General features: G+C 42.3%; 1 protein-coding gene across 5 annotated transcripts; it reads left to right on the forward strand.

Moving 5' to 3' along the window:
* The first annotated feature begins 58 nt into the window (after window positions 1-58).
* Window positions 59-24,097, forward strand: ptbp1a (polypyrimidine tract binding protein 1a). Of its 5 annotated transcripts, none has more exons than XM_056295223.1 (16): window positions 59-109; window positions 951-1,004; window positions 1,293-1,323; window positions 5,208-5,268; window positions 5,468-5,640; window positions 12,172-12,318; window positions 13,559-13,729; window positions 13,842-13,952; window positions 15,307-15,487; window positions 15,938-16,018; window positions 16,343-16,500; window positions 18,590-18,623; window positions 19,747-19,839; window positions 20,586-20,802; window positions 21,219-21,296; window positions 21,626-24,097. In XM_056295223.1, exons 1-16 carry the CDS (start codon window positions 102-104, stop codon window positions 21,756-21,758), a joined length of 1,731 nt encoding a protein of 576 aa, XP_056151198.1. In that variant the 5' UTR covers window positions 59-101; the 3' UTR covers window positions 21,759-24,097. The 5 variants fall into 5 exon arrangements, with proteins under 5 accessions (XP_056151198.1, XP_056151199.1, XP_056151197.1 ...); XM_056295224.1 differs by having other exon boundaries at window positions 75-109; window positions 1,296-1,323; XM_056295222.1 differs by lacking the exon at window positions 59-109 and adding an exon at window positions 468-679 and having other exon boundaries at window positions 1,296-1,323.

The raw sequence follows: 24,097 nt of genomic DNA on the forward strand, positions 1-24,097 counted from the left end.
ACTAATCAGCGAACGCCTCCGTGTGTTCAGCCATTTTGTAAGAAAATCAACCAAGTCTGCCGCCCTACCTTCGCTTCAGACCTGCAGTTTTTTATTGTGCAATGGACGGGTAAGTGGAAAAAGAACCACGTTTATTCCTTAAAAATGGAGATAATCCTCCAGTCGTGTAGCTTCTCCTCGCGCGTTTGTTGTTTCCGAAAGTGTTTTCTTTTCGATGGGCCTCCGCCTCACCGTTAGACAGGGAAAGTTTACTTGAAACCTTTTTTTTTCTAAACAGATGCAACAGTTAGCTGGAGCCTCCGCTAGCTAGCTAGCAGCGGCTAGCGCTGGCTGCCGTTAGCTCGTTACGTTAGCCCGTTTGTGAGCATATCTCGCGTATTTTTTTTTTGTGGATATTTTAAACGGGAAGAGATTTTCGGTTTTTGTCTATACAGGCATTTGTTGGTAGTTGCTCGTCGTTAATCGATTATATTGTCTTGCACATATTGATATATGTTCATGTGTACGTACGTTACCGTTAGCTAACCAAACCTTTGTAACTTGGTTTCGTGGGAACTTCGTCGCCAGCCAGCTAAAGCAACGTGTCTCATTTCCGCATTCATTTGTCCGCGGAGTGCCAGGGCCATGTTAAAGATGCTTGCTCCGAGCCTTTCGTATTGACGATGATTCAGTCAAAGATGTATGCAGTAGATTATCGAAACTAGATGGGCTTTTAATATATGATTTGTGACTTGTTTTTTTATTTTTTTAAACAAGCTAACGCCATATCAGTACATATTTCTTGTTATTATAATTGAACATTTGAAGTGAAACCAGCGTATTTGTTGAACTCGGGCAGCGGCAAGTCGGGTTTTCGGTAATCCCTCTCGAGAGATTTGATAATATGTGGTTGTAGAGAGCGTTGAAGTTGATCCAATCTGAAATTTGCATCTTTTTCCAACGATTTACAGCCGCCTAGACGCTGATCTGTACCCTCTGGGATCCAGCTACGTCACTGAAATCGAGTAAGTGTTTCTATGTATCTGAAACTTTATAACACATTAGGTGGAATCTTGAGTCTCGTTTAATGCGATTACTGTTAAAAGCTTCGTCCTAACGGAGTTTTTAAGGTACTTCCTGACTTCGAGCCTTGTACATGCTATTGTAAATGAGGAAGTCAGTTTGTCTTTGGGCAGACTGGTATATTTTTGTAGCATGTACGGTTTGTTCCCATTGTACATATAGCGTAATTGGTTTCTTAAGCCTTGAATTTCACAAATTAGTTTTTTCGCTCTTCCTTCTGTCCTTCACAGCAGTGTCCATGACATATCAGTTGGCACCAAGGTAAGCATCAGTTTCATGTTTTCCATTCCTTTCTTTGGCCTTCATTTCAGTCACATTTTTCAGCAATATTGTAATCTGCAGAACATGTTGCCGAAAACTTAAACATGTACACAGTAAAAATTGTAATTAAGTGGCAGAAACTCCTAAAATTTAACTTTAAGCACTTCCCTGTAGTATTTCTCGTAGCTATATGGGTGCAGTTTGGCCATTGTTGTGCCACTTTTTTTCCACAAGGTAATCACTGTAGAAATGAAGACGAGTGTGTTAAATTAGTAACTCTTTTATTGTGTTAACATTCGGTCAGTTAGCAAGAGATTCTGCTATGATTACAGAACTGCTGTCCAAATGTCTTGTTTGAATGGGTTTGTGGTTAGGCGTTATTCTAAACTCTTTAAAAGTTACAGCAACACCAGAACTATGTATATGGAGTGCTAAATGATCAATTAAAATTCATTATCAGAGGCAGGCCTTCATGTTTTCCTATCATGCTCATGTTGACTACTGTGGCCGTTGTGGAATGGAACTTCCTGTTGTTCATTTCCTGTGCTTCTTTACAGCCTCTTGGTTACTTTGGAATGTTAAGAAAGCATTTGGAGCTTGTCCCAATACTTGAGCTTTTTCCACAGTCTTTTAACAATAGGCTACATGGCCAACACTAGTAAAACAGACTTTCAATGTGGTGTCGTCAGTTGTGCTTGAATTGATCGTCTCTTTTAATGCTTCTTTGATGACTCATAGAGAAAGGGAACGAGCATAGACATTTGCTAGCTGAGACACCATATTAATTTCACCTGTTGAGTCATGTTTAAGAACAAAAACATTTGTTTGGCAAATTAATGATATAAAAATTCTTGGTTTAAGTACTTATTAAAGTACTTAGTAACAGGGCTTGGACCTGTTTAGATGCGTAGGTGGGGCAATAAAATACAACTTAGGATTGTAACCGTCCTCCCACTGCTTCCCCAATCTTCCTGGTCAAAGGTCTTTTACTGTTTAAACAAGCACTCTGATACTAATGTCCAGCAATTTCTCCCCCTCCCCGCTTTCTCTATTCATTTGTAGCTCTTTCAATCAGGCCCTTTGTGTTTCAACACATGGCTAACAATGCACCATTTTGGCGGTTCCCAATCAATACTTAATATTTGAGCCCTGTAAATTTTCCAATTTAATTTCTTTTTTGGGGGGGGGGTGGAAGGGATGTGTTGTGGGAATGGTGATGCGGAGTTACGGAGCCCTGCCTCGCTGGAATCTGTAATTATTCTGTCTGGGCAGAGTGTCTGGAATTCCGCGGTTGCATTCCAATCTACCCCCCTCTCCAGCACCCCTAGTTTGGCACAGTTCCCCTGCCACTAGCCTAGGCTGATCACAGTGAATAAACATGTCTCTACCTGTGCTATTTTGTCTGTGCCCTCCAGTGAACTCTGAGGAGTTAACCGCTCACAACCCAAAAGCAGAGCTCGACAAAGTAGGACAAAGGGGGTGTTATGCTTACAGTAAGGTGGACACTGAATTAGTAGTAGTTTTGATGTCTCCAATTTCCTACCTTTGTAAGAGTTGTGGTTCTTTTTTCATTTGTCACACCAGGGCAATGGAACCTAAGTTTGGTCATGGAGGCCATTTTGTTGACATATTCTTTGATGTCAGGAGGTCGTGTTGGCTTAGGTGCACATGGATCTAATTTAGACAGCCTCTCTGAATACTAAGGGGCTTTCTAGTGAATACAAACCAGGTGTGTGTGACGAAGAGGGGCAGTGAGTTACATTGTCTTATCCGCTCTGCTGACGGCAGGCCGCTGCCATTGTCAATGAAAGGAAGCCACTCAACGGATTCAGTATGTGGGCTAGCAGTGTGTCATTGCCCCTCAGGTTATCATTATTCTGTCAACATTCTGAGCAAACAAAGGATAGACAAGTCCGTACCTGTTGAGCGGGTTTTTGTTAGATGAATGGGTTTGGCTTGGTCTTCCTTTCAGCTTGACACAGCACCTTAGTCTTGCGGCCTTTTTCATCCTCTGCTCGGTAATTTTATAAAGCCTTTGCTCTTTCTCCCTCCCAACCTCACACCTTCACCAAAAGAGCTGCAGCACTTTTTATTCAGTCCCCTTTTGGTCGTGTGTGTCTTTATATTTGTATCCCTCTACAGTACTGTGCTGTGCCTTAGATCTGTGACTATTTTTAGAATGAGGAAGTAGGAGGGGAGAGAGCTGCTACGGAACGCTAACCATCAGTTCCCTGGAGGAAGTAGCCTAACCCTTGAAGAAGGCCCAATCTTAATCCTTTCTGTCAGGACTTGGTCCATTAGAAATAGTATTGTTGAAATCCCACCTAAAACTACTGAGTCAGACCGGCGTCATTCCTACCATTGCTCATGCCCTACCCTTGGCACTTTTATCAACCAATTTTGATAGTTTAGGGATTTGGGGGGGGGGGTTCAGCTTTATACAACTACATCATTTCTGATTTAGAAGCCTGTTTAGTATTTCTGTTTACAGCCCTGAAAAGCAGTGACATTTGAATTTTCTCCAGGTGACGCCAGTCTAAGAGAGATTATCAAAACTGGCATCTCCAGTTTATCTAGAAGATAAAAATCACAATTCCTTCCTGGTGCCTAATCATATTAAAGCATTTAAATTTTGAGGTGTGGTCAATTTTGTGTCTTGACTTAAGATTTTAAGACAGGTGAGCTGAATCCGTAACCCTGGCTTACTGATCACTGGTTGTGTATTCCCTCCCTCAGGCCCCAGATTCTGAGGGCTGGCTCTTGTTGTAAACGTCCAGGCATGAGATAGTAGATTCTGTTTGCGTGGGCCTCCAGAATGAGTCAGCCCAACCATCTGGAAGTCAAAGGCCAGCTTAAATTGTTGCTAACAGTCAGTGTTGTGCTACCATAGCAACAATCTTGTCCCTTCACCCCCCAGAATCAAGAATGTATGTAAACCCCATTAACCGTTGTCTTTTGATGCTTTTTTTGGGAACTGTGCAGCCCAACTGGAAATCCCCCCTTCCACCACAGCTGAAGCACTATATTCAAAAGGCAGGGAAGAATGCCGACAGACCTGCACGGCTGGTTGTTGTCAAAGCACTCAGGCGCTCTTCAACTCCTGGAGAGTATCCTCTGGGCTCTATGTGTGTGTGTGCACTGCCATGTAACAATGCCCCCAGTCTCAGCCTGAACAGGACCTCCATTGTAGAGTGATGGAGAGCTTAGGCTGCTGAGCCACTCCTTGTGACTGCTACACTTCATCTCTCTCGCTCTCGCTCACACGAGAACAGCCCTGAAACAGCACTTTATATCAACTGGAGTGAGAGAAGCCAGACAAATCTATCTTTGAGGACAGTACTGTACTGTGGGCTTTGAGTATCCCTCTCCACATCCAGAAGGCTTCAATGTGTCTGTCACATGCACACACTCTTACTTTGGACAGGATATTACTCGTAATTGCTGACTGCCTGTTGCAGGGTGGGACCCTTATTGCTGACGCAGCCACATTAAAATCCTGATGCTATGTGTTCCTTTTAGTATGATTGATGTGAGATCATGTGATCATTTGGAACATTGTGAGTCAGGAAAAAATAGCCCTTAGTGACCATGAATTTTATGGCTTCTAACTTGGCAGTGGTGCTTTGTAGGGAGGATAAGATGGAAACGGAACACATGATTATGGTGGGAAGTTGAATTTCCCCGCTGGCTAACTAGGTCAGTGTATTCTTGTGAGGAAGGTGGAGTTCTTCTCAGAGTATTTGCTCGATCCTCTTTGGTTATCAGATGACTTCCTGCTTTCCCACACAATGGCTCGGTAATGTGAGAGCTGTGTGCTCCACCTGTCACGCTGTGCCCTCAGTGCAGCCGTCATTGAACTAAACCTTTTTTCTTTTCTCTTGCAGAGGGGATCTGACGAACTCTTTTCTTCCTGCATATCAAACGGGCCCTATATCATGAGCTCAGGTAGGGGGTGGTTGGTTTTTGTTTTTTTATTTGTTTAGTTTTTGTTTTTAATATGATGGGTTGGATCTTTATTTAAGGGCTTATTGTCTACTGTTGATCTGTGTTTGTTTCCATGACAACTGCTCAATTATTCAAAGGCCCAGAAGCCTTCTTTTTTCCTCCTCCCCTTGATTGCATCTGTGTTTGTTTTCTGTTGTAGCCAATGGCAACGACAGCAAAAAATTCAAAGGTGACATCCGGAGCCCCGGTGTTCCGTCACGGGTCGTCCACGTACGCAAACTGCCCAACGACATCAATGAAGCAGAAGTCATTAGCCTGGGACTTCCATTTGGGAAGGTCACAAACCTGCTGATGCTTAAAGGAAAGAACCAGGTAAGAATTGTCATGTCAGCTTAAACCTCTGACAGACTGGTCAGTTGTTGTTTTTTTTTTATTATTATTGTATTTGCAATTTTATTAGCTGAGATACTGAAGTTTTGTTGATAGTTGTTAGTAATCTTGGGTTGTCTACTGTGAAAGGGCGGGGGACACAAATAACCTATAACCTAACATTCATGCAGCTTTAGAAAAGAAAAAAACAACTGCTATGGTATCAAAGAACATTGAATCGGTTCCTCTGGACACGGTGTTTATTGACAGAAAAGTTTCATCTCACATCTAAGTGACCTCTTCAGCCTCAACTGACTGCAGGTATCCCCCCACCCCCCATAAACAATAGTTGCATAACAACTGAAACCATGACCCGTTTCATATGCAAATAAGCGTGACCATTAACTAGAGTTTCAATGGCCATGTGTACTATTCACAGAGGATTTGGGAATGTTGGCAATCACAGCATTGTAAGATGGTGACAGATATACTCTTAGCCCCCCCATTGGTTCAGAGGTGGTCCTTCCCTCTTCACATAGATGGCCTCTTGGACTCCCTGTTCAAACCAGCGTTCCTCCCTATCAGGGATGTGCACATCCTCATCCTTGAAAGAGTGGCCACTGACCTGTAGATGGGTGTAGACTGCAGAGTCCTGGCCTGACATGTTAGAGCTTCTGTGTTGTGTTATCCTCTTGGCCAGCATCTGTTTAGTTTCCCCAATGAATAAGTCACTGCAATCCTCCCGGCACTTAATACACTACATTGCTCTGTTTGTGCCGGGGGACCCAACCCTTGGGGTGAACCAGTTTCTAGCACAGTGTGTTTTGGGGTTTGAAAGCAACTGAGACGCGGAGTTTGGAAAATATGCGTCTCAACTTTTCCGACATACCCACCACATACAGAATCACCACTGGTTTACGCTTAGGCAGCTGTTGTCCTTCTCTCTTCGATCAGCTGGTGCACTGTTTGGGCGTCTTCCTGGCTTTGACAAACGCCCAGGTAGGATAACCACACTTAACCAGGGCCTGTTTGATGTGGGATTTCTCCCCTTCCCCAGCTGCTGTGTCGGTGGGGATGTTGTCAGCTCGGTGGTACAGTGTCCTGATGATTCCTAGTTTGTGCTTCAGTGGATGATGAGGGTCAAACCTTGAGTATTCATCAGTATGTGTTGGTTTACAGTAAACACAACAAGGGACAGACTGCAGTGGACAGTTAGGTATGCAGAGAAAATCATTGGTGCCAACCTACCTTCCATTCAGGACTTGTACACCGCTGGACTCAGGAAACGGGCAGGCAGCATCAATGCAGACCCATCACACCCTGTTCCAACTCCTCCCCTTTGGCAGGTGCTACAGAGCACCGTACCCCAAAACAACTAGATATAAAAACAGTTTCTTTCCACAGGCTGTTATTCAAATTAACACTTAACACTGTCAATAAATCAAACCATTCTGTATATACTGTACTGTATATTGTAGGTATACTGGTATGCTTTGTCATGTCCCATCTACCTCAAGCATGTATGTAAGTAACCTGCTAACATCTATTTCAGCATCTCTGGTATAGTCTCTGCACCATTGCACCATATCACCTCTTATTTCGCCTGTATATAGTCCATCCTTGTGTATATATCTGAAGATTGTGTTGTTATTTTATGTTAACCAGGGATAGACGCTAATATTTTTAAGCACTGGCCCCATGGGCCTCCAAGCTCCTAAAATTGGTGGCCAAAGTACCATTTTTGGTGGCCCAAATGTAAAAACAGAGAAAAGGCAATTTAACACAACTTAACACTGTGACACATCAACAAACGAAAAGACGTCAACAAAATGAAAATATATAACTATTTATTTAAATTGAAAACTCAAGTTCATTTGTAAACATACATACATAGTCTCTGTCTCTTAGTTCAGTCTCTTTTTCGCACCCTCCCCTCCATGCCTCTGCCTCATACACGCTCTCTCTCGCTCCCTCCATCCCTGCCTCCTTCCCTCCCAGCATTGTGCCTGTCAGTCATATCTGCAATAAAAACATTACAAAAAGCAGTAGAAAACCTATAACACATACTTCTAACTGTAGCCAAAATTGTCAAAATACATGGGCAGACTTACAAAAAAAAGAAGAATTATTTAAATTGAAAACTCAGGTTTTTGTAAACATATGATACATACACTCACTGGCCACTTTATTAGGTACACCTTGCTAGTACCGGGTTGGACCCCCTTTTGCCTTCAGAACTGCCTTAATCCTTCGTGGCATAGATTCAACAAGGTACTGGAAACATTCCTCAGAGAGTTTGGTCCATATTGACATGATAGCATCACGCAGTTGCTGCAGATTTGTCGGCTGCACATCCATGATGCGAATCTCCCGGTCCACCACATCCCAAAGGTGCTCTATTGGATTGAGATCTGGTGACTGTGGAGGCCATTTCAGTACAGTGAACTCATTGTCATGTTCAAGAAACCAGTCTGAGATGATTCGAGTTTATGATGTGGCGCGTTATCCTGCTGGAAGTAGCCATCAGAAGATGGGAACACTGTGGTCATAAAGGGATGGACATGGTCAGCAACAATACTCAGGTAGGCTGTGGCGTTGACACGACGCTCAATTGGTACTAAGGGGCCCAAAGTGTGCCAAGAAAATATCCCCCACACCATTACACCACCACCACCAGCCTGAACCGTTGATACAAGGCAGGATGGATCCATGCTTTCATGTTGTTGACGCCAAATTCTGACCCTACCATCTGAATGTCGCAGCAGAAATTGAGACTCATCAGACCAGGCAACGTTTTTCCAATCTTCTATTGTCCAATTTTGGTGAGCCTGTGCGAATTGTAGCCTCAGTTTCCTGTTCTTAGCTGACAGGAGTGGCACCCGGTGTGGTCTTCTGCTGCTGTAGCCCATCTGCCTCAAGGTTCGACGTGTTGTGCGTTCAGAGATGCTCTTCTGCATACCTCGGTTGTAATGAGTGGTTATTTGAGTTACTGTTGCCTTTCTATCAGCTCGAACCAGTCTGGCCATTCTCCTCTGACCTCTGGCATCAACAAGGCATTTTCGCCCACAGAATTGCCGCTCACCGGATATTTTCTCTTTTTCTGACCATTCTCTGTAAACCCTAGAGATGGTTATGTGTGAAAATCCCAGTAGATCAGCAGTTTCTGAAATACTCAGACCAGCCCGTCTGGCACCAACAACCATGCCACGTTCAAAGTCACTTAAATCACCTTTCTTCCCCATTCTGATGCTTGGTTTGAACTGCAGCAGATCGTCTTGACCATGTCTACATGCCTAAATGCATTGAGTTGCTGCCATGTGATTGGCTGATTAGAAATTTGCGTTAACGAGCAGTTGGACAGGTGTGCCTAATAAAGTGGCCGGTGAGTGTATATTCTCTCACAGTCTCAGTTCAGTCTTTTTCGCATCCCTCTGCCTCATACACTCTTCGCTTGCTTGCTCCCTCCCTCCCAGCATTGTCCTGGCGTTGGTCATGTGTGCAATAAAAACATAACAAAAAGCAGTAGAATTTTAATCTGCAAGAACCAAATTATAGCGGGCTTGGTACAGCTTCTCCAGTGTTGGTTCCCAGATGTCATTGTAGATGTTTGGACAACAACGTTAACACCATTAACTATGAGCAACTAGCTGCAATACAAACAGAAAATATACTACGCGAGCTAGCCAACAATAGCCTACTGCTGATGAAGAGTAGCTAACGTTACATTATTTATCCAATAAATTTAGGTAGCTGCTCTACTTAGTAGCATTAGCACTACGTTAATTTGCAGCATATAAACCTAACCAGCTAGCTAGCTGACTAGATTAGAATTAAACCAACCCACCTTGCTATGGCTTTGTTGTTTGCATATCCATGCACCATGTCCGCGCCGTTCTTGATATGGAGTTCGATAAGCCCAGGGAAAGCACTGAATGCGACTTCGTTGCGTACAGACAAGGCTCAACGTTTTCGGTTTTTATTTTTCAAAGCCATCCAGTATGCCGAATTTCGCCACAAGAGGACACCGTTACATAACCTCACATGAAAAGGAACAACTTTTTGATCCGTGGAAACAAAATCTGTGTGAAAATCAGTTTAAACCGATCTGCTCCTTTTAAAAAAAATTCTGGGTATTTTTCGGTGAAAATCGGTAAAAAAACAAAAACGCTGAGCCTTGCATACAGAACAGTATGCGATGTGGAAATTTTTAATCATTTTCTCCCGTTATTCACTCTCCATTTGACGTATTTGTCTCCCCATGGGTGTATTTTCAGGTGATGTAACTGCAAGGTGTGCAACTGTGCACCTTAAGTGTTGTCCACTTTTTCCATGAATTGTGATTTGGTGTTTCCTGAAGGATGAAAAATGAGCTAGACTTCTGGGCTCGTTGAGGAAATTGGCGGCACACTGCAGTACATTATGTCCTTAGATGTGTCGTATTCTAGCCACTTAAACGCTTGCTTCCATTCACTCCTAAATTTTTGTTGCCGTTCCGTTTTTTCATAGTCCGCCTTTTGTGTTTCTGGTTCTTCTGTAGGGATCATGTTTGCAGCTTGAGTAACGTTAGGCTTAGTGAACCCATATTTCGGCAGCCCCGACATATCGGCAGCTAGCCGGCGACGAGTAAAATTAAGCTATCGTTAGCTGTTTTCATAGAATGTTGAATTAAAAGGCACGAATGAATCGGGATGTTTGTGGAACTGTGACGTTGCGTTTGCGAAGGGCAGTTTTTTTTTGTTTGTTTTTTTTAACCTTGATTTAGTGGCCACAGGGGGCCACTTACTGGGGATATATGGTGGCCACAGAGTAACTTTTAATGGCCACATGTCATCAGGCCATGGTTAATGTCGAACCCTGTTAACTACAAGAGAGCCATGAAACCGGAGTCAAATTCCATGTTTGCAAACCTACATGGCCAATAAACATGATTCTGAACAACTGCTATTGTAAGCTGGCCAATCTGACATGCAGTGAAAGAAAGCCACGTATTTTTGTCATTGTACAGTTGTTTGGTTACAATGAAATTTGTGTTTTGCATTTAACCCATGCTGTTGTAAAGGAGCTGTGGGCAACCGTGGTGCATCGCCGGGGACCAACTCCAGTTCTTTTTCTTATTGCCTTAGTCTGGGGTACAGGCAGGAGTATTAACCCTAACATGCATTTTTTTTTCCCCCACCCTTTTTTCTCCCCAATTGTACTTGGCCAATTACCCCACTCTTCCAAGCCATCCCGGTCGCTGCTCCACCCCCTCTGCCGATCCGGGAAGGGCCGCAGACTACCACTTGCCTCCTCTGATACATGTGGAGTCGCCAGCCACTTTTTTTCACCTGACAGTCAAGAGTTTGCCAGAGGGACGTAGCGCATGGGAGGATCATGCTATTCCCCCCAGTTCCTCCTCCCCCCTGAACAGGCCCCCCGACTGACCAGAGGAGACGCTAGCGCAGCGACCAGGACACATACCCACAACCGGCTTCCCACCTGCAGATACGGCCAATTGTCTGTAGGGACACCCGACCAAGCCAGAGGTAACACTGGGATTCAAACCAGCGATCCCTGTGTTGGTAGGCAACGGAATAGACCGCTACACTACTCGGACGCTCCGCATGTCTTTTTGATGGTGGGAGGAAACCGGGCCCCACGCAGACATGGGGAGAACATGCAAACTCCATACAGAAGACCTTGGATGGCCTGGGGTTCAAACCCAGGACCTTATTGCTGTGAGGCAACAGTGCCACCCAAAGAATGCAAGATGATTTTTAAGTGGGGTCCCTTTCAACTTGGGGTTCTAGCCCAGCTGCTGGCAAGAACACACATCTGCTTATGTGTTCACAAGCAAGACACTGCACTGAAACCAAAAACATTGTGAGTGACAAAAGCAACTGGAAGTTGTTCATTTTCTGAGAACTGGTGATGAGTAGAAATCATGAGGGCAGTAAGCAGTGACATGCTAGCGCCAAGAGCAAGAAGTTGGAAGTTGAGTTGAGGTTGTTTTTTTTTTTAGGTTAGTAATGATGCGCTGAAACACCAACCAGTTACAGACAGATTTCTCCCTGCTGTAACAACACTACCACAAACCTGGTAATCTATTGGGTTTACAACTACACTTTAACCAAGTTGACTGATCCACCCCCATGGCAGTGACTGCTAAAGGGCATAGCGGCAAGTCTCCTGATCGATGGCTGGCTTGCAGGGTAATGGAGTGCAGGGTAATGGCTCCAGGGGCACTATTCATTACCTGGACCTCTGACCTCCTTCAAAGGGGGGGGTCATTGAGAAGAATGTCTCTACAAGGGATAGAGATGGGGTCACGTGGTTGTTTGTTGTTGTTTAACTCTAGCCAAATCACTGGCTTCAGGTAGCTTGTGGGTGAGTAAAAGAAGTTTACTGTTCAGTTCTACTACAATTAACTAAAAATTCCCCTGACAGTGGGAGAAACACATTAATCACGCAGACAGCAGGAACAGACAATGAAGGTGCATGTGTGTAAGAGCAGGAGAAACGAATCCAAAATGTCTGTCTTGTCAATCCTTGTAGGCATTCTTGGAGCTGAACAGTGAAGAGTGTGCACAGACTATGGTGAGTTACTACTCCTCTGTCACCCCTGTCATCAGAAACCACCCCATCTACATGCAGTACTCAACCCACAAGGAGCTCAAGACGGACAACTCCCCCAACCAAGTGGTATGATGTCTTGCTCAAATTACTGATTGTAGAAATGGGGATTTAGGTTAATTGTACCATTACTGGTTAAGAAGCATTAGCCTAATACCTCAAATATAAATCTAGTAATTCAGATGGCACAATGCTATATTGGTGTCTGGGCTACAGACAAAATGCATAAAGTGATGTTTTTTCAAAAAAATAATTTTGAATGTCTTGTGTAGGATTACAACTAGGACTGCCACCTAATAGTCGATTAGAAGAGCCTGTCGACCAAGTTTTCATTGGTCACGTAGTCGAAACATATGAGGGCTTTTAATTGGAAACAATGGACACAGGAAGTGGCGGCACTCAAGTCAGTTGGATAGACATTCATGTGTACATGGCTGGTCCCTGCCAGGGGCTAGACTGTCAGGGATAACATTCTTTCTCAACCCTGGAACTCAAACCATTTTCTGATGCCCCAAAAATATATATTTAAATTATTATCATAAACATATGGCGACTGGTCGACAAATGGCTTGAGCTAAAGACTACTAGTCGCCTGGGAAATCTTTGGTCGGGGGCAGCCCTAATTACAGCTAAACCACTGAAGAAGTGGTTTAGCTGCTCTGGCATTACTCATGTTGAATGCAGTGTCCCCCCCACACACAGCACCCTGGTCATCTAGGGCAGAGGTTCCCAACTGTGTGACTTAAGCCTAATTCACACTGGCCAAAAAAACCACTAATGTCTGCCTTTGGTCAATGTAAAAGCAGATGTTAGCAGGTTTTTTGGCGAGTGGGGAAAAAGGTATTTGAAAGACATGAGTGTATCCAACCAAACCACATACCTGTTAGATTTCACCAATTGGTCTCTCTCAGTCTAAATAAAAAGATAAGTAAATTCAGCTTTTGTAAGTGTGGTTGGAATTACAACCTGCAGATTCTCCTGTTTGGATCTACCGATCTAGTGGTAATTTGAGCTTAGTTAGGGGTGAGGCGCTTCATTTTCCCATATTCAAAACACTATCAACCTATTAACTGGCCTTCAAACCGATTATATCCTTGTTTACCAGTCAAAGTTTGTGGTTAAATTGGTAACAATGATTCTTCACACCCTAGTGATGCATATCTACCAGTTCCCATAATCCTCTTATGATATTTGGGAGGGGAGGAACTTTCCGTTAATCTAACGTATGACCTGTGTGACTACAGAATCTGTACTTAATTTATCATACAGTATTGTTGCTCTGCTCATACAAGTAAGTCTTATTTGCCAGCGTGCCCAGGCAGCCCTGCAAGCAGTGAATGCTCTACATGGTGGAGGAATGGGAGGTATGGCCATGTCAGCAGAAGCAGGCGGCATGGGAGGCTCAGCAAGCCAGAGCCCTGTACTTCGAGTCATAGTGGAAAACCTCTTCTATCCAGTGACCCTGGATGTGCTGCACCAGGTGAACATGCACAGATGCTTGCACAGATGGGCTTGTGCAAATTTATTCACACCATGACTAACTATCTTGAAACTGTCATCTTCTATTTGATCATGCATTCTCTCCTCATCAGATCTTCTCCAAGTTTGGCACTGTGTTGAAAATCATCACGTTCACCAAGAACAACCAGTTCCAGGCTCTGGTCCAGTACGCTGATGGAATGACCGCTCAGAACGCCAAAGTGGTAAGTGGTAGAAGCTGGTGGTACTCATGTTCTGTTGTCTAGTTTCACTCGGTGTTAAATATGTCCACTTGAGGCTAAGATTTTACAGTGGACATTTCACCTCCCTCTGAGTCAGATTTAGATTGGGTGTAATAAATGGACCAAATGAACAATGTGTCTAAGATCATCATGAAAGGTTCAGTTTTGGTTATCAATTAATATTCTTCTATAGCCCTATATCTATTTTGCTCGGCATAGAAGAAAAAAACTCAGAATTGCTGTTTAACACTAGAACGACCGGGATTTCACTCCTACCTAAAACGACCATGGGCGGTCAAAATGACAGTCGGTTTTTAAACTCTATATTCTGTCAAGATAAATACCCAGTTGATATTAATGCATTGCATATGTTAGTATGTCTGTTAGGAAATGACACGCTAAAATTGAAATTTCAGCAACTATAATACTATTTTTAAACAATTTAAACTTCATAGAGACATCGTCGAACTTGGATAGCAAAATTGAAAAAGTGAAAATATTACCTGAAAAACAAAACGGAAGACACATATTGCTAATCTAACAAATGTAACAAGGCCTATAAACGTGGAATGTAAAAAAAAAATTTTTTTTTAAAAACGAAAATAAATGTTGAAACAGTCCCAAACAATGACCGGAACTTAAAAACTACAAGAACGACCGTGGGCGGTCAAAATGACAGTCGGTTTTTAAACTCTATATTCTGTCAAGATAAATACCCAATTGCAATATTAATGCTGTACATATGTTAGTATGACTGTTAAGAAACGACTAACACCAAAATTAACATTTTAACAACTTTAATACTATTTTTCAAACAATTTAAAGTCGTTGCTGTCCAACACCTGTAAATACTGCAACACCTCGGTGGTAGTCATGGTGCGTCTGAAACGGCGTCTGTAACCAGACTTGTTGGCAATAATCAAAAATCAGGTTTAGACGATTACTCTGCACTGGCAAGCGCTAGTTTGTTTCTAGGACAGAGCAATGAACTTCGCAAAGGAAATGTGACAACACACGTCATAAATGGTGACATGACGCGCACGATCACGCGCAAATTACGTGCAGTCATTTTAACCGGTCGTGCTAGGTAGAGCTTATCATAATTTTTTTTGTTTTGTTTTGTGGAATTGATCTAGAACTCATTTTAATGCAAATATATGCAATTTTAGGAACATTCAGGGAGCGGCAGTTTTATCCTTTTTTTTCTTTCCACAAAGTTATTTAACTTTGAAAATCCAAAACGGTCATAATGACCGGCTTGGTCGTTCTAGTGTTAATGAGCACATACACGTATGTGTGCATTGTTCTAAATCTTGTACATCTACATCTCTTGTAGTCTTTGGATGGCCAGAACATCTACAATGCCTGCTGTACCCTGAGAATCAGCTTCTCCAAGCTCACCAGCCTCAACGTCAAGTACAACAACGACAAGAGCAGGGACTACACTCGACCAGACCTGCCCACTGGGGACTCTCAGCCTACCCTTGACCACCAGGCCATGGCTGCTGCTGCCTTTGGTAGGACACACATGGCTACACCAAAAGCAGTGACCCTTAGTGTAATTGATTTTGGTCACACTTCTTAAACCAAGGAGCTCCCTAAAAATTGACATTGGGCTGTGAACCTGGGTTTGGATTTATTTGTTGCCTTTGGGAAAGAAGTCTTAATATACGTCGTTGTCTTACTTAATTTGAAAAGGTTAAAGAAAAAACGGTGCTTAAATGGAAAAATACTCCTGGGAACCCTGAAAGCCTCTCAAAAGTGCCCCAAATCCTACTTTTGGCAATGTGATTATTAATAAACATGCATTGACAACCAAATTAAAAACCTCAGTGGTGAATATAAGGGTGTGATAGCTCAGGCTTTCCTGTTTCTTCACACCCATTTTTGCTGTCCTAATTATCATTGCATGTAAGCTTTTGATCAAGGTCTTGAAATCCCCCCCCCCCCTCTATTTTCTATCCCAGCGGCTCCAGGTATAATCTCAGCATCTCCTTATGGTGGAGCTCATGCATTCCCCCCAACCTTTGCCATCCAGCAGGCCGCAGGTTAGTACACTAACCTCCTCCTTCACCATTACCCACACCTCTTACAGCTAGACATGCATCCCTGTTATTCACGATTTCCATAATCAATGTAGTTACTGTACAAAAAAGGTTTGTACTCATGCTAGAAAATCTATCAAAATATGAAAAGGTCTTCAGAAATCTTATTTGTTCTATATAATTTTTGGAGATGGAGACATCTGTTTAATAGCTCCACAAAGTTCTTATTGAACTTTTTTTAATTATCAAAGCCTTACAGTGTGATTAAATACAATCAATAGTGACTTTAAAAGTAATTAATTTTTAATTTTTTCATCTCCCCGTTAGGTCTGTCAGTGCCTGGTATTCCTGGTGCTCTGGCGTCTCTGGGCGTGGGCCATGGCGGTGTGGCAGCTGCAGCAGCTGCTGCCAGCCGGCTCGGCCTATCGGGGCTCACCGCCGCCGGAGGACACAATGTCCTCTTAGTCAGCAACCTGAACCCAGAGGTTAGTACGGTTGTTAGGCTCACATGGTCCCACATTCTCCCTCCACTTCTCAATACAATGCTGAGCAACGTTGCAACACTTGCTTTTTTTTCTTTTCTTTTTTTTAGTCCCATACCAGTAAATTTTGACTTCCAACCATCAATTGACAGTCGTCATTGTGACACCCCCCCCCCCCAACCCCCTTCTCTTCCCCTCTTATTGAGTCCAGTGGGGGGAGTTAACTGTCACTCATTTTGATGTTTAAAAAGGGGGCCATATAGTCAAAAATCTCTCTTCTGTCTGAGGAGCTCTCCGTTTTGTGTTTGACCAAACCTGCTGCATTTCTGATCTGCTACTTTTACTCACTGTGAATTTTAAGTTCATTCAAAACTAACTTCTTGTATTTTTATTAATTTTTTTATTCTTACCATTTCATGTCTTCATTTTTGTCCATTAGTCGAAATTATTCTTGAGTTGTTGAAGAGACAATATTACTTTACTTTCACAGAAAGGTGAATCAGTTCATCTGGACACAACGTTTAGCGGGAGAAACGGTTCATCACTCATCCAAGTGACTTTGTTAGTCTCAGCTGACTGCAGGTGTCCCCCAACCTTATAAACAACACAGTTGCATAACGACCAACAGATAGCCGGTGACCATTAACTAGAGTTACAATGGCCATGTGTACTATTCAGAGGATTGGGGAATAGTTGCAATCACAGCGTTGTAAGATGGAGACAGATGTATTCTTAGACCCCACCCCTCGGCTTCACATAGATGGAATAGTACACATAGCCACTGAAACGCCAGTTAATGGTCATGCGTATTTGCATACAAATCATTGGTTTTGCTCATTACGTAACTGCTGTTTATAAGGTTGGAGGATACCTGCAGTCATCTGAGACTGACGAAGTGACTTGGATGAGTGATGAAACGTTTCTCCCACTAAACGTTGTGTCCAGGTGAGCTGATTCAGCTTTCTGTGATTTCCTTACCTGGATTATTGAATATGCATAAAGATATTACTTTTCTTTGTTTTTAAGATAGGCGCCATGTTCATGACTAGGTATTTTTGCATTTTAGTGTGTAGAATGCTCTGAAAGTAGTTTGTCACATTGATCACATTTATTATAGAGATTTGTATTTACATTATGCTAAGTTTAAAATGAGTTGTAATGTCGTGGGGATTATTGTAATGTTAACACGTTGAGTGACTGTTGTAATTGTCATCTTGAGTAAGGGAAAGACAGTAACTCAAAAGTACATATTGTCTCTGCCTTTTTTTCTTGTATTTCATTGTTAATCTTTTTTCTTCTTTTTCTCCTAGTGTTCCCATAGTGACAGTGCATTTTAATTTAGCCAGTTCTACTGTCTGAAGCACTACATTTCTTTGTGTATACTGACCTTGTTTTTTTACTTCCTTTTTTCTTTTTTCTCTTTTTCTCTCCCTGTCCCTCTTCTCTCCCTCTGTTCCTTTTTCTTTCTTTCTTTTTTTTTTTCTTTGTAAATCCCCTCACCTAAACTCCTGCCAACTGACTGCACGCCCCCATGGCCAATCGGTCCCTCCTCTCTCCCTCCCTTTCTCCATTCCTCTGTTACCACACCAAACACTCCTCTCCAAACCCACAACCCCTCCAATGCCCCATCCCCCAATCCATTGTCCCCAAATTTGGATCCCATTTACCATTTGAAACCAAAACACAACATTGGCACATCTCCTCTGTCCCTCTGACTTTGCTGTCATGAGTCCCCCTCCCTCCCCATTTCTCATTCTCCCTCCCACTTTGTTTTCTTCCACCTCCATTTCCCCTCTTTTCCACCCCTTTTCGTCTCACCCTGTTGGAACACTTTTTTTTTCTCTGTCCATTTTCTCCGTCCCTCATGCCTCTCCTCCCTCCATGGTACTGTGGCCTTCCTGTGGACCTCGCTGCCTGTGGCCTGCGGACATGTCCTGACTCCACTCCACTGTCCTCCGCTCCGTCTTATTTTTTCCCCTGTCCCTTATCCCCCTCCCTCTCTCTCTCCACCTCCCCTGGCCCCCCTCTATCCCTTTACCCCTCTTCCCTGCCCCTCCCCCCCTCCCTGCTGCTCCCCCTGCTGTCTCTAAAGACCGTTACGCCACACTGCCTCTTTATTCTTTTCGGTACGTTATCATCCTTTCATCTCCTTTTTATTGCTACTGTTGCCTGACGAGGTGGGCTTATCTTGACCCTTGTTGTTGGGTTTTTTTTTCTTATTAACCACTGATGGCTCATCAGGCTACAGAGCCATTTTGGAGCCATGTGGGGCGGGTGTCCTTTTTTTTTTTTTTTTCATTTTGGAGGGCATAACCCATGTTCGTTGTTGTGTGAGTGTGTGTGGGTGTGTGTGTGTGTGTGTGTGCGTAAAAAGAGATTAGAGCAAACTATTGAAAGTATCAGCATTTCATTTGATTTTGAACAGCTGAGGGTACTTGTCCACGGGCAACAAACATCCGCAGTTTTTCGTCTTCAAAGCCAGCAAAATCCCCTGAATGAATATGTAGCTCCTCTAATAGAACGTGGAGATAATTTGGTTCAAAGATGATCGGGAAGCTGTTCTAAATTCTAAAGCAACCCTCTTGGAAGTGGATAAAAGCCAATGCTTTATTTGGTCCAATTTCAACCCATGGAACTTTATCAAATTTTATTTGTTGGGTTTATTTCTCCACGGCTGCCTTTACCCTCTCAGCAAGAGTGGATAAAAATTGAAATGCTGCTGCTTTTTAGTGATTTTGAGATGACATATCCCCGGGTCTATGTCACCATATTGTTCTTTTGCAGTTTGTCTCAATTTTCCCCAATGTGTAGGTATCTGCATGTTTAGTTTCTTTCTGCATGTTTCTCTATCAGATCCTGTCAAGTTAACAGTCCTTCTACTGTAGAGTGATTTACTGATCAAAACTACTCATTTTTAACTCAGATTTTTGTCTTCAAATCACTTGCCCATCAAACAATTTAGCTGTTATCCTGCCTTTGTTTTCTTAAGAGGCTTTTGTAGGATTAGTTTGACAGCTTTCATGCTGAATGAATTGTTGGTGGAAACCCTCAAATAACCGATTCTAACTTATTGAGCCACCATTTACATTCCAACAGTGCAAATATCTAAATGATTTTTTTTCCCTGATTCGGTGGTTCAAATTATGCTCTTTGCTGTGATTGGCTGTGTTGCTCTTTATTGTACAATTTTTTTCCCCCAGTTGGTCAAAATTTTTGTTTTGACAAGTTTTTTTTTCTGTCACTTCCCAGGTGTTTATGGCGATGTGATGAGAGTCAAGATCCTTTTCAATAAAAAAGAGAATGCTCTAATTCAGATGTCTGATGGCACACAGGCACAGCTAGGTACAGCCACCTACCACCAACCCCACTAAACACTGTTTGTCAAACACTCATACATATGAGGTTTTTCTTTAATATATGGTACTTGTCACATCATTTTGTTGTGTAGTCTTATATATAGTTTATTATGATTTTGTATTTTTATTTATTTATTTTTTTAGTTGGCCTAGATTAGGCAACTAGAGTTAAATGGCACTGCCAGAATTTCTCAGAGATTTTGTTTGTGTTTTGTAGCACTTTATGATTGTACCAAAAATGCTATAGTTATATTTGATTAGCTAATATTTTGAGAATATTTCTAATTCACCTCCTAATATTCACAAAATGTTTTGTGTTACAACTTTTTTTTTTAACTCACAAGCATGGAATTTAAGCAAAGTTAGTCGAGCTGTATACAGTCAGACCAACATCTTGTTAGCTGCAGATCTCGAAACTGCCTGTAGCAGAGCCTAAGTAATTAGGGGCCATTTTTTCATTGCAAGTGGAAAAGGGCAAGTTGGGGCCTGGTAGAGCTTTATCCAAAAAACAAAACTTCATAAAACACATCTGTGGCCCAACTGAAAAAAGACATTGAATCAATATGGTTTCATCTTGGGTTGCCATGTTTTTGTTTTTTTATCTCTTTGGACCCATTTAGTACACAAGGCTATTGGGCATGCACCAAGCCAATCATATTTAAGATACTAGCTAGTGCATGTGACTCATTAAAGGTACCTCAACATGCATTTACACATATTCTTCCCTCACAGCCATGAGCCACCTGAACGGCCAGCGGCTTCATGGCAGGGCCATGCGTGTGACCTTGTCCAAACATACCACTGTGCAGCTTCCCAGGGAGGGCCACGAGGACCAAGGCCTCACCAAGGACTACAGCAACTCATCACTGCACCGCTTCAAGAAACCTGGCTCCAAGAACTACTCCAACATTTTCCCCCCTTCTGCCACACTCCACCTCTCCAATATACCGTGAGTGCTGCTGCAGCTCATTTTCATTCTCTCCTGTGCCCTTTGCTCTTCAAGCTTTTTCAAAGAAGGTTGAATCAGTTCATATGGATACAACGTTTATTGACGGAATGAACTGATTCAACCTTCTTTGATTTTCTTAACTGGATTATTGAGAAATTCAAGCGTTCCTTTGTAATCATTAATCATTTTTTTCTATATTGAGATCTTAGGTCTAATTGTAACTTTATTTTCAAAGATGTGCTACTTAAGATTCACCTCTGTTAGACTTAATTATGCCTTTTGTGGTTTTTTTATGCTGTAGTAGTAGTTTAACAAAACAATGCTTACATGTAATAATTATCAGCAAATAAAGTGGAAATGTATGACTAAGTAGTCTGTTTCCCACTTAACCATTCCCACTCTTTGTTTCCATGTAGGCCTTCTGTGGTGGAGGATGACCTCAAGGGGCTCTTTGTCAGCTCAGGGGCCACAGTCAAGGCCTTCAAGTTCTTCATGTAAGTCTCAATTTATCTACTTTTACTTGATCATCAGAAACTTTTTTTTCTTAAAACCAGCCCCTGTTTTTTTTCTTTACAATGAATTTATTTCTTTGTAACTGACCTTGACAGTAAGAGTGTAAGTCAGTCAGGAAATAGTTGGGATAAAAAGGGATTTAGTGTGCGCAAGTAAGGCATTTTGTGAAACGTAAAAAACATGTATATCCCTAAGAAAATTCAATTTCAAAAGTCAACATAGCCACATCCACAATAGAAGGCAACATGAAAACATTCACAAGTTCACACCTTTTACAGGTATCTCTCATTCCTGTTTGTTTCGTTTTCAGGAAGGACCGCAAGATGGCGCTGATCCAGATGGCCTCAGTCGAGGAAGCCATTGAGTCCCTCATTGAGTTCCATAATCATGACTTGGGAGAGAACCACCACCTCCGAGTCTCCTTCTCAAAGTCCACCATCTAGTGTCCTTCGCTCAAGTGCCCTCACTTCTCTCTCCACCTCCACCTGAGTCCACTCATTCTAAGGTTGCCTTTAGAGGGAATGGCTGCCGTAACACAATCAGGTTCATGTTTCATTCCAGAATGTTGCCCCCTTGCTTTTCTATTCGCTACCTGTCATTAATTAGACGTCATCATTGATGATTAAAGTTTGTGCAACATTCTGTAATGAAACGCCTTATGTTGGAGTTGAAGTAGGGGCGGCTAATAGACTGTCACTTTAGACCAAATCGCTTAAAAAGAACACCCTCCACCATGGATGTACACTTCTGTGGATGAATCGGATCCACACCAGACACACTTCAGCATTCCTTGACTATTACTATACTTGTATGGATATATATCTGTGTGTGTGTTTGTGTGCGCCTTTTTCAAAATGCCACTTTGAACCTATAGGGCCAGTCAGAAGGAGTTCAAGACAGTTTCATTGAGTCAGACCATTTATGTTTCCTCTTGGATATAATACACATTCTTTTTTTTTTTAATTTCTTCTCTTTTTTTTTAAATCTTAAAAACCCACCTATTTGCTTCTGGGGATCTACACCACTAGCTATAGTGTCTTACTAAGGAAGCTCTGTAATATCTTTGACCTGTGCCTTATTTTGCCCCTAGCCAGATTGCCTTAAACATTGCTCTGGCCATAAAATGCTATCCTTCATGCCTTTTGATTTATACCAGCATTATTTTGTGAGAAGGGGCGAGTGGCTTATGTAACGTTTTTCCCCTTTCTCAAACAGAACATGTTTTTACAAGCAGTTTTGTTTCGCATATAGCCTCAGTATATATGTATGTAGAAAATGAATGTAAGTCAACTAGATGCCTATGATATCCTGGCTAGGTGCTGTGGCTCTATTAGGTATGTTGTGGCAGGAGTAGAGTTGTCTCCAGCTATCCCCACCCACTTATATTTAGTCCTTTCTCACAAGTGGCCCTGCCATATTGGGGGCCTCGCTTAACCATATTATATTCCTCTATGGGTAGATGCCTTTTTTTCTATTTCTTCGTATCTTTTGTTTTTTAATGTTAGCATTTACACAAATATCACTTCTATACTGTATTGCATATCTGTAGTGGCTGAGTTTGATAATCACAGTGCCTTGACTTCCTGAGTTAGTAGCATCTCTGGGGCTGAAACATTTTCTTGTCTGGGTGGTCAGCCCTGTTTACCTATTATTCAGATGTTTATATTACTCTGCCTTTCTGCGAAGATGTCTTCATTCCCCTTGGATTGAGAAATCCTTCATGTTATGCTTGGAGAGAGCAGCTCGGAGGCATTTGTCAGTTGATCATGACCACTGGTGAAATCAGTTCTACCTACCAGCTGGATTGTGTTTCTAGAAAATCCCGGTAGATATTTTCTTTATATCCTGGACAAAAGGGCAGGAATGACTTCCTACATATCTGAGTGTCCACTTGGTCTCCAGTCAGGTTCTTTAGTGCACTTTGTCTCCCTGTTAGGTGCGAGTCGGCTACATCACACTGAAGTCTTAAATGTCGTCACATTCCTGTGTGCCTCCAGGCACCAGATTCTGCAGCCTCAGCCATGATAGTCTTGGACCAGATGCAGAAGTGCTCTGTCTATTTTTTTAAAGGAAGATTCTTATGCATGGTTTAACATTAAGTTTCATGTAGCTACAGACGGTTATTGCTGTTAAGGACCAAAGTTTCTCCCACCCCTGCTGTTTTCTAGTGTTGTGATATTTTAAATGTTATATTTTTTTCCATATTCCCACATTTCCAGACAAAGATAAGGCTTTCAGATGCCTTTCTTCCTCTTGTTTTCTCAAACAGTTACATGAAGTTAAATGGGCTTTTGAGCAACTAGTTATACTGTTCATTGTATCCTTCTTGTTTAATGAACATTAATTAAAAGCCTAAATTGTTAGAGAATTTAGAATTGATTCTTATTGGAACCACAGTAATAGCTGTGATGATGGTGTATTAGATTATATATGCCTTCCCTTTTTGTTGTTGTTGAAAGCTTTCATTCCTTTTTTATATGGGGGCGGGGGGGGAGTATATGAAGCGGGGTCAATGGTTGTATATATTCATGTTTTTGTACCACAAAATCATTTGAATTATATATCCACTTTACATTCAAAACATGTATATTTTGATAAACAGTGCAGATCTGTTGAGCTCTCTGGAGCTGTAAAGGCAATTTTTGTACCACAAAGACATTAAACCTATCTGAACACAGAAGTGTCTCTGTATGTGCCCCCGCTCCCCCCCCTGGGCTACCCTGTTCCTTCTCCTCACATCTTCTACTGCTTTCAATAAATCCTTAGTTTGTTCTTTCTTCCA

The sequence above is a fragment of the Lampris incognitus genome, chromosome 16, assembly GCF_029633865.1.
Source record: "Lampris incognitus isolate fLamInc1 chromosome 16, fLamInc1.hap2, whole genome shotgun sequence".
Taxonomy (NCBI): domain Eukaryota; kingdom Metazoa; phylum Chordata; class Actinopteri; order Lampriformes; family Lampridae; genus Lampris; species Lampris incognitus.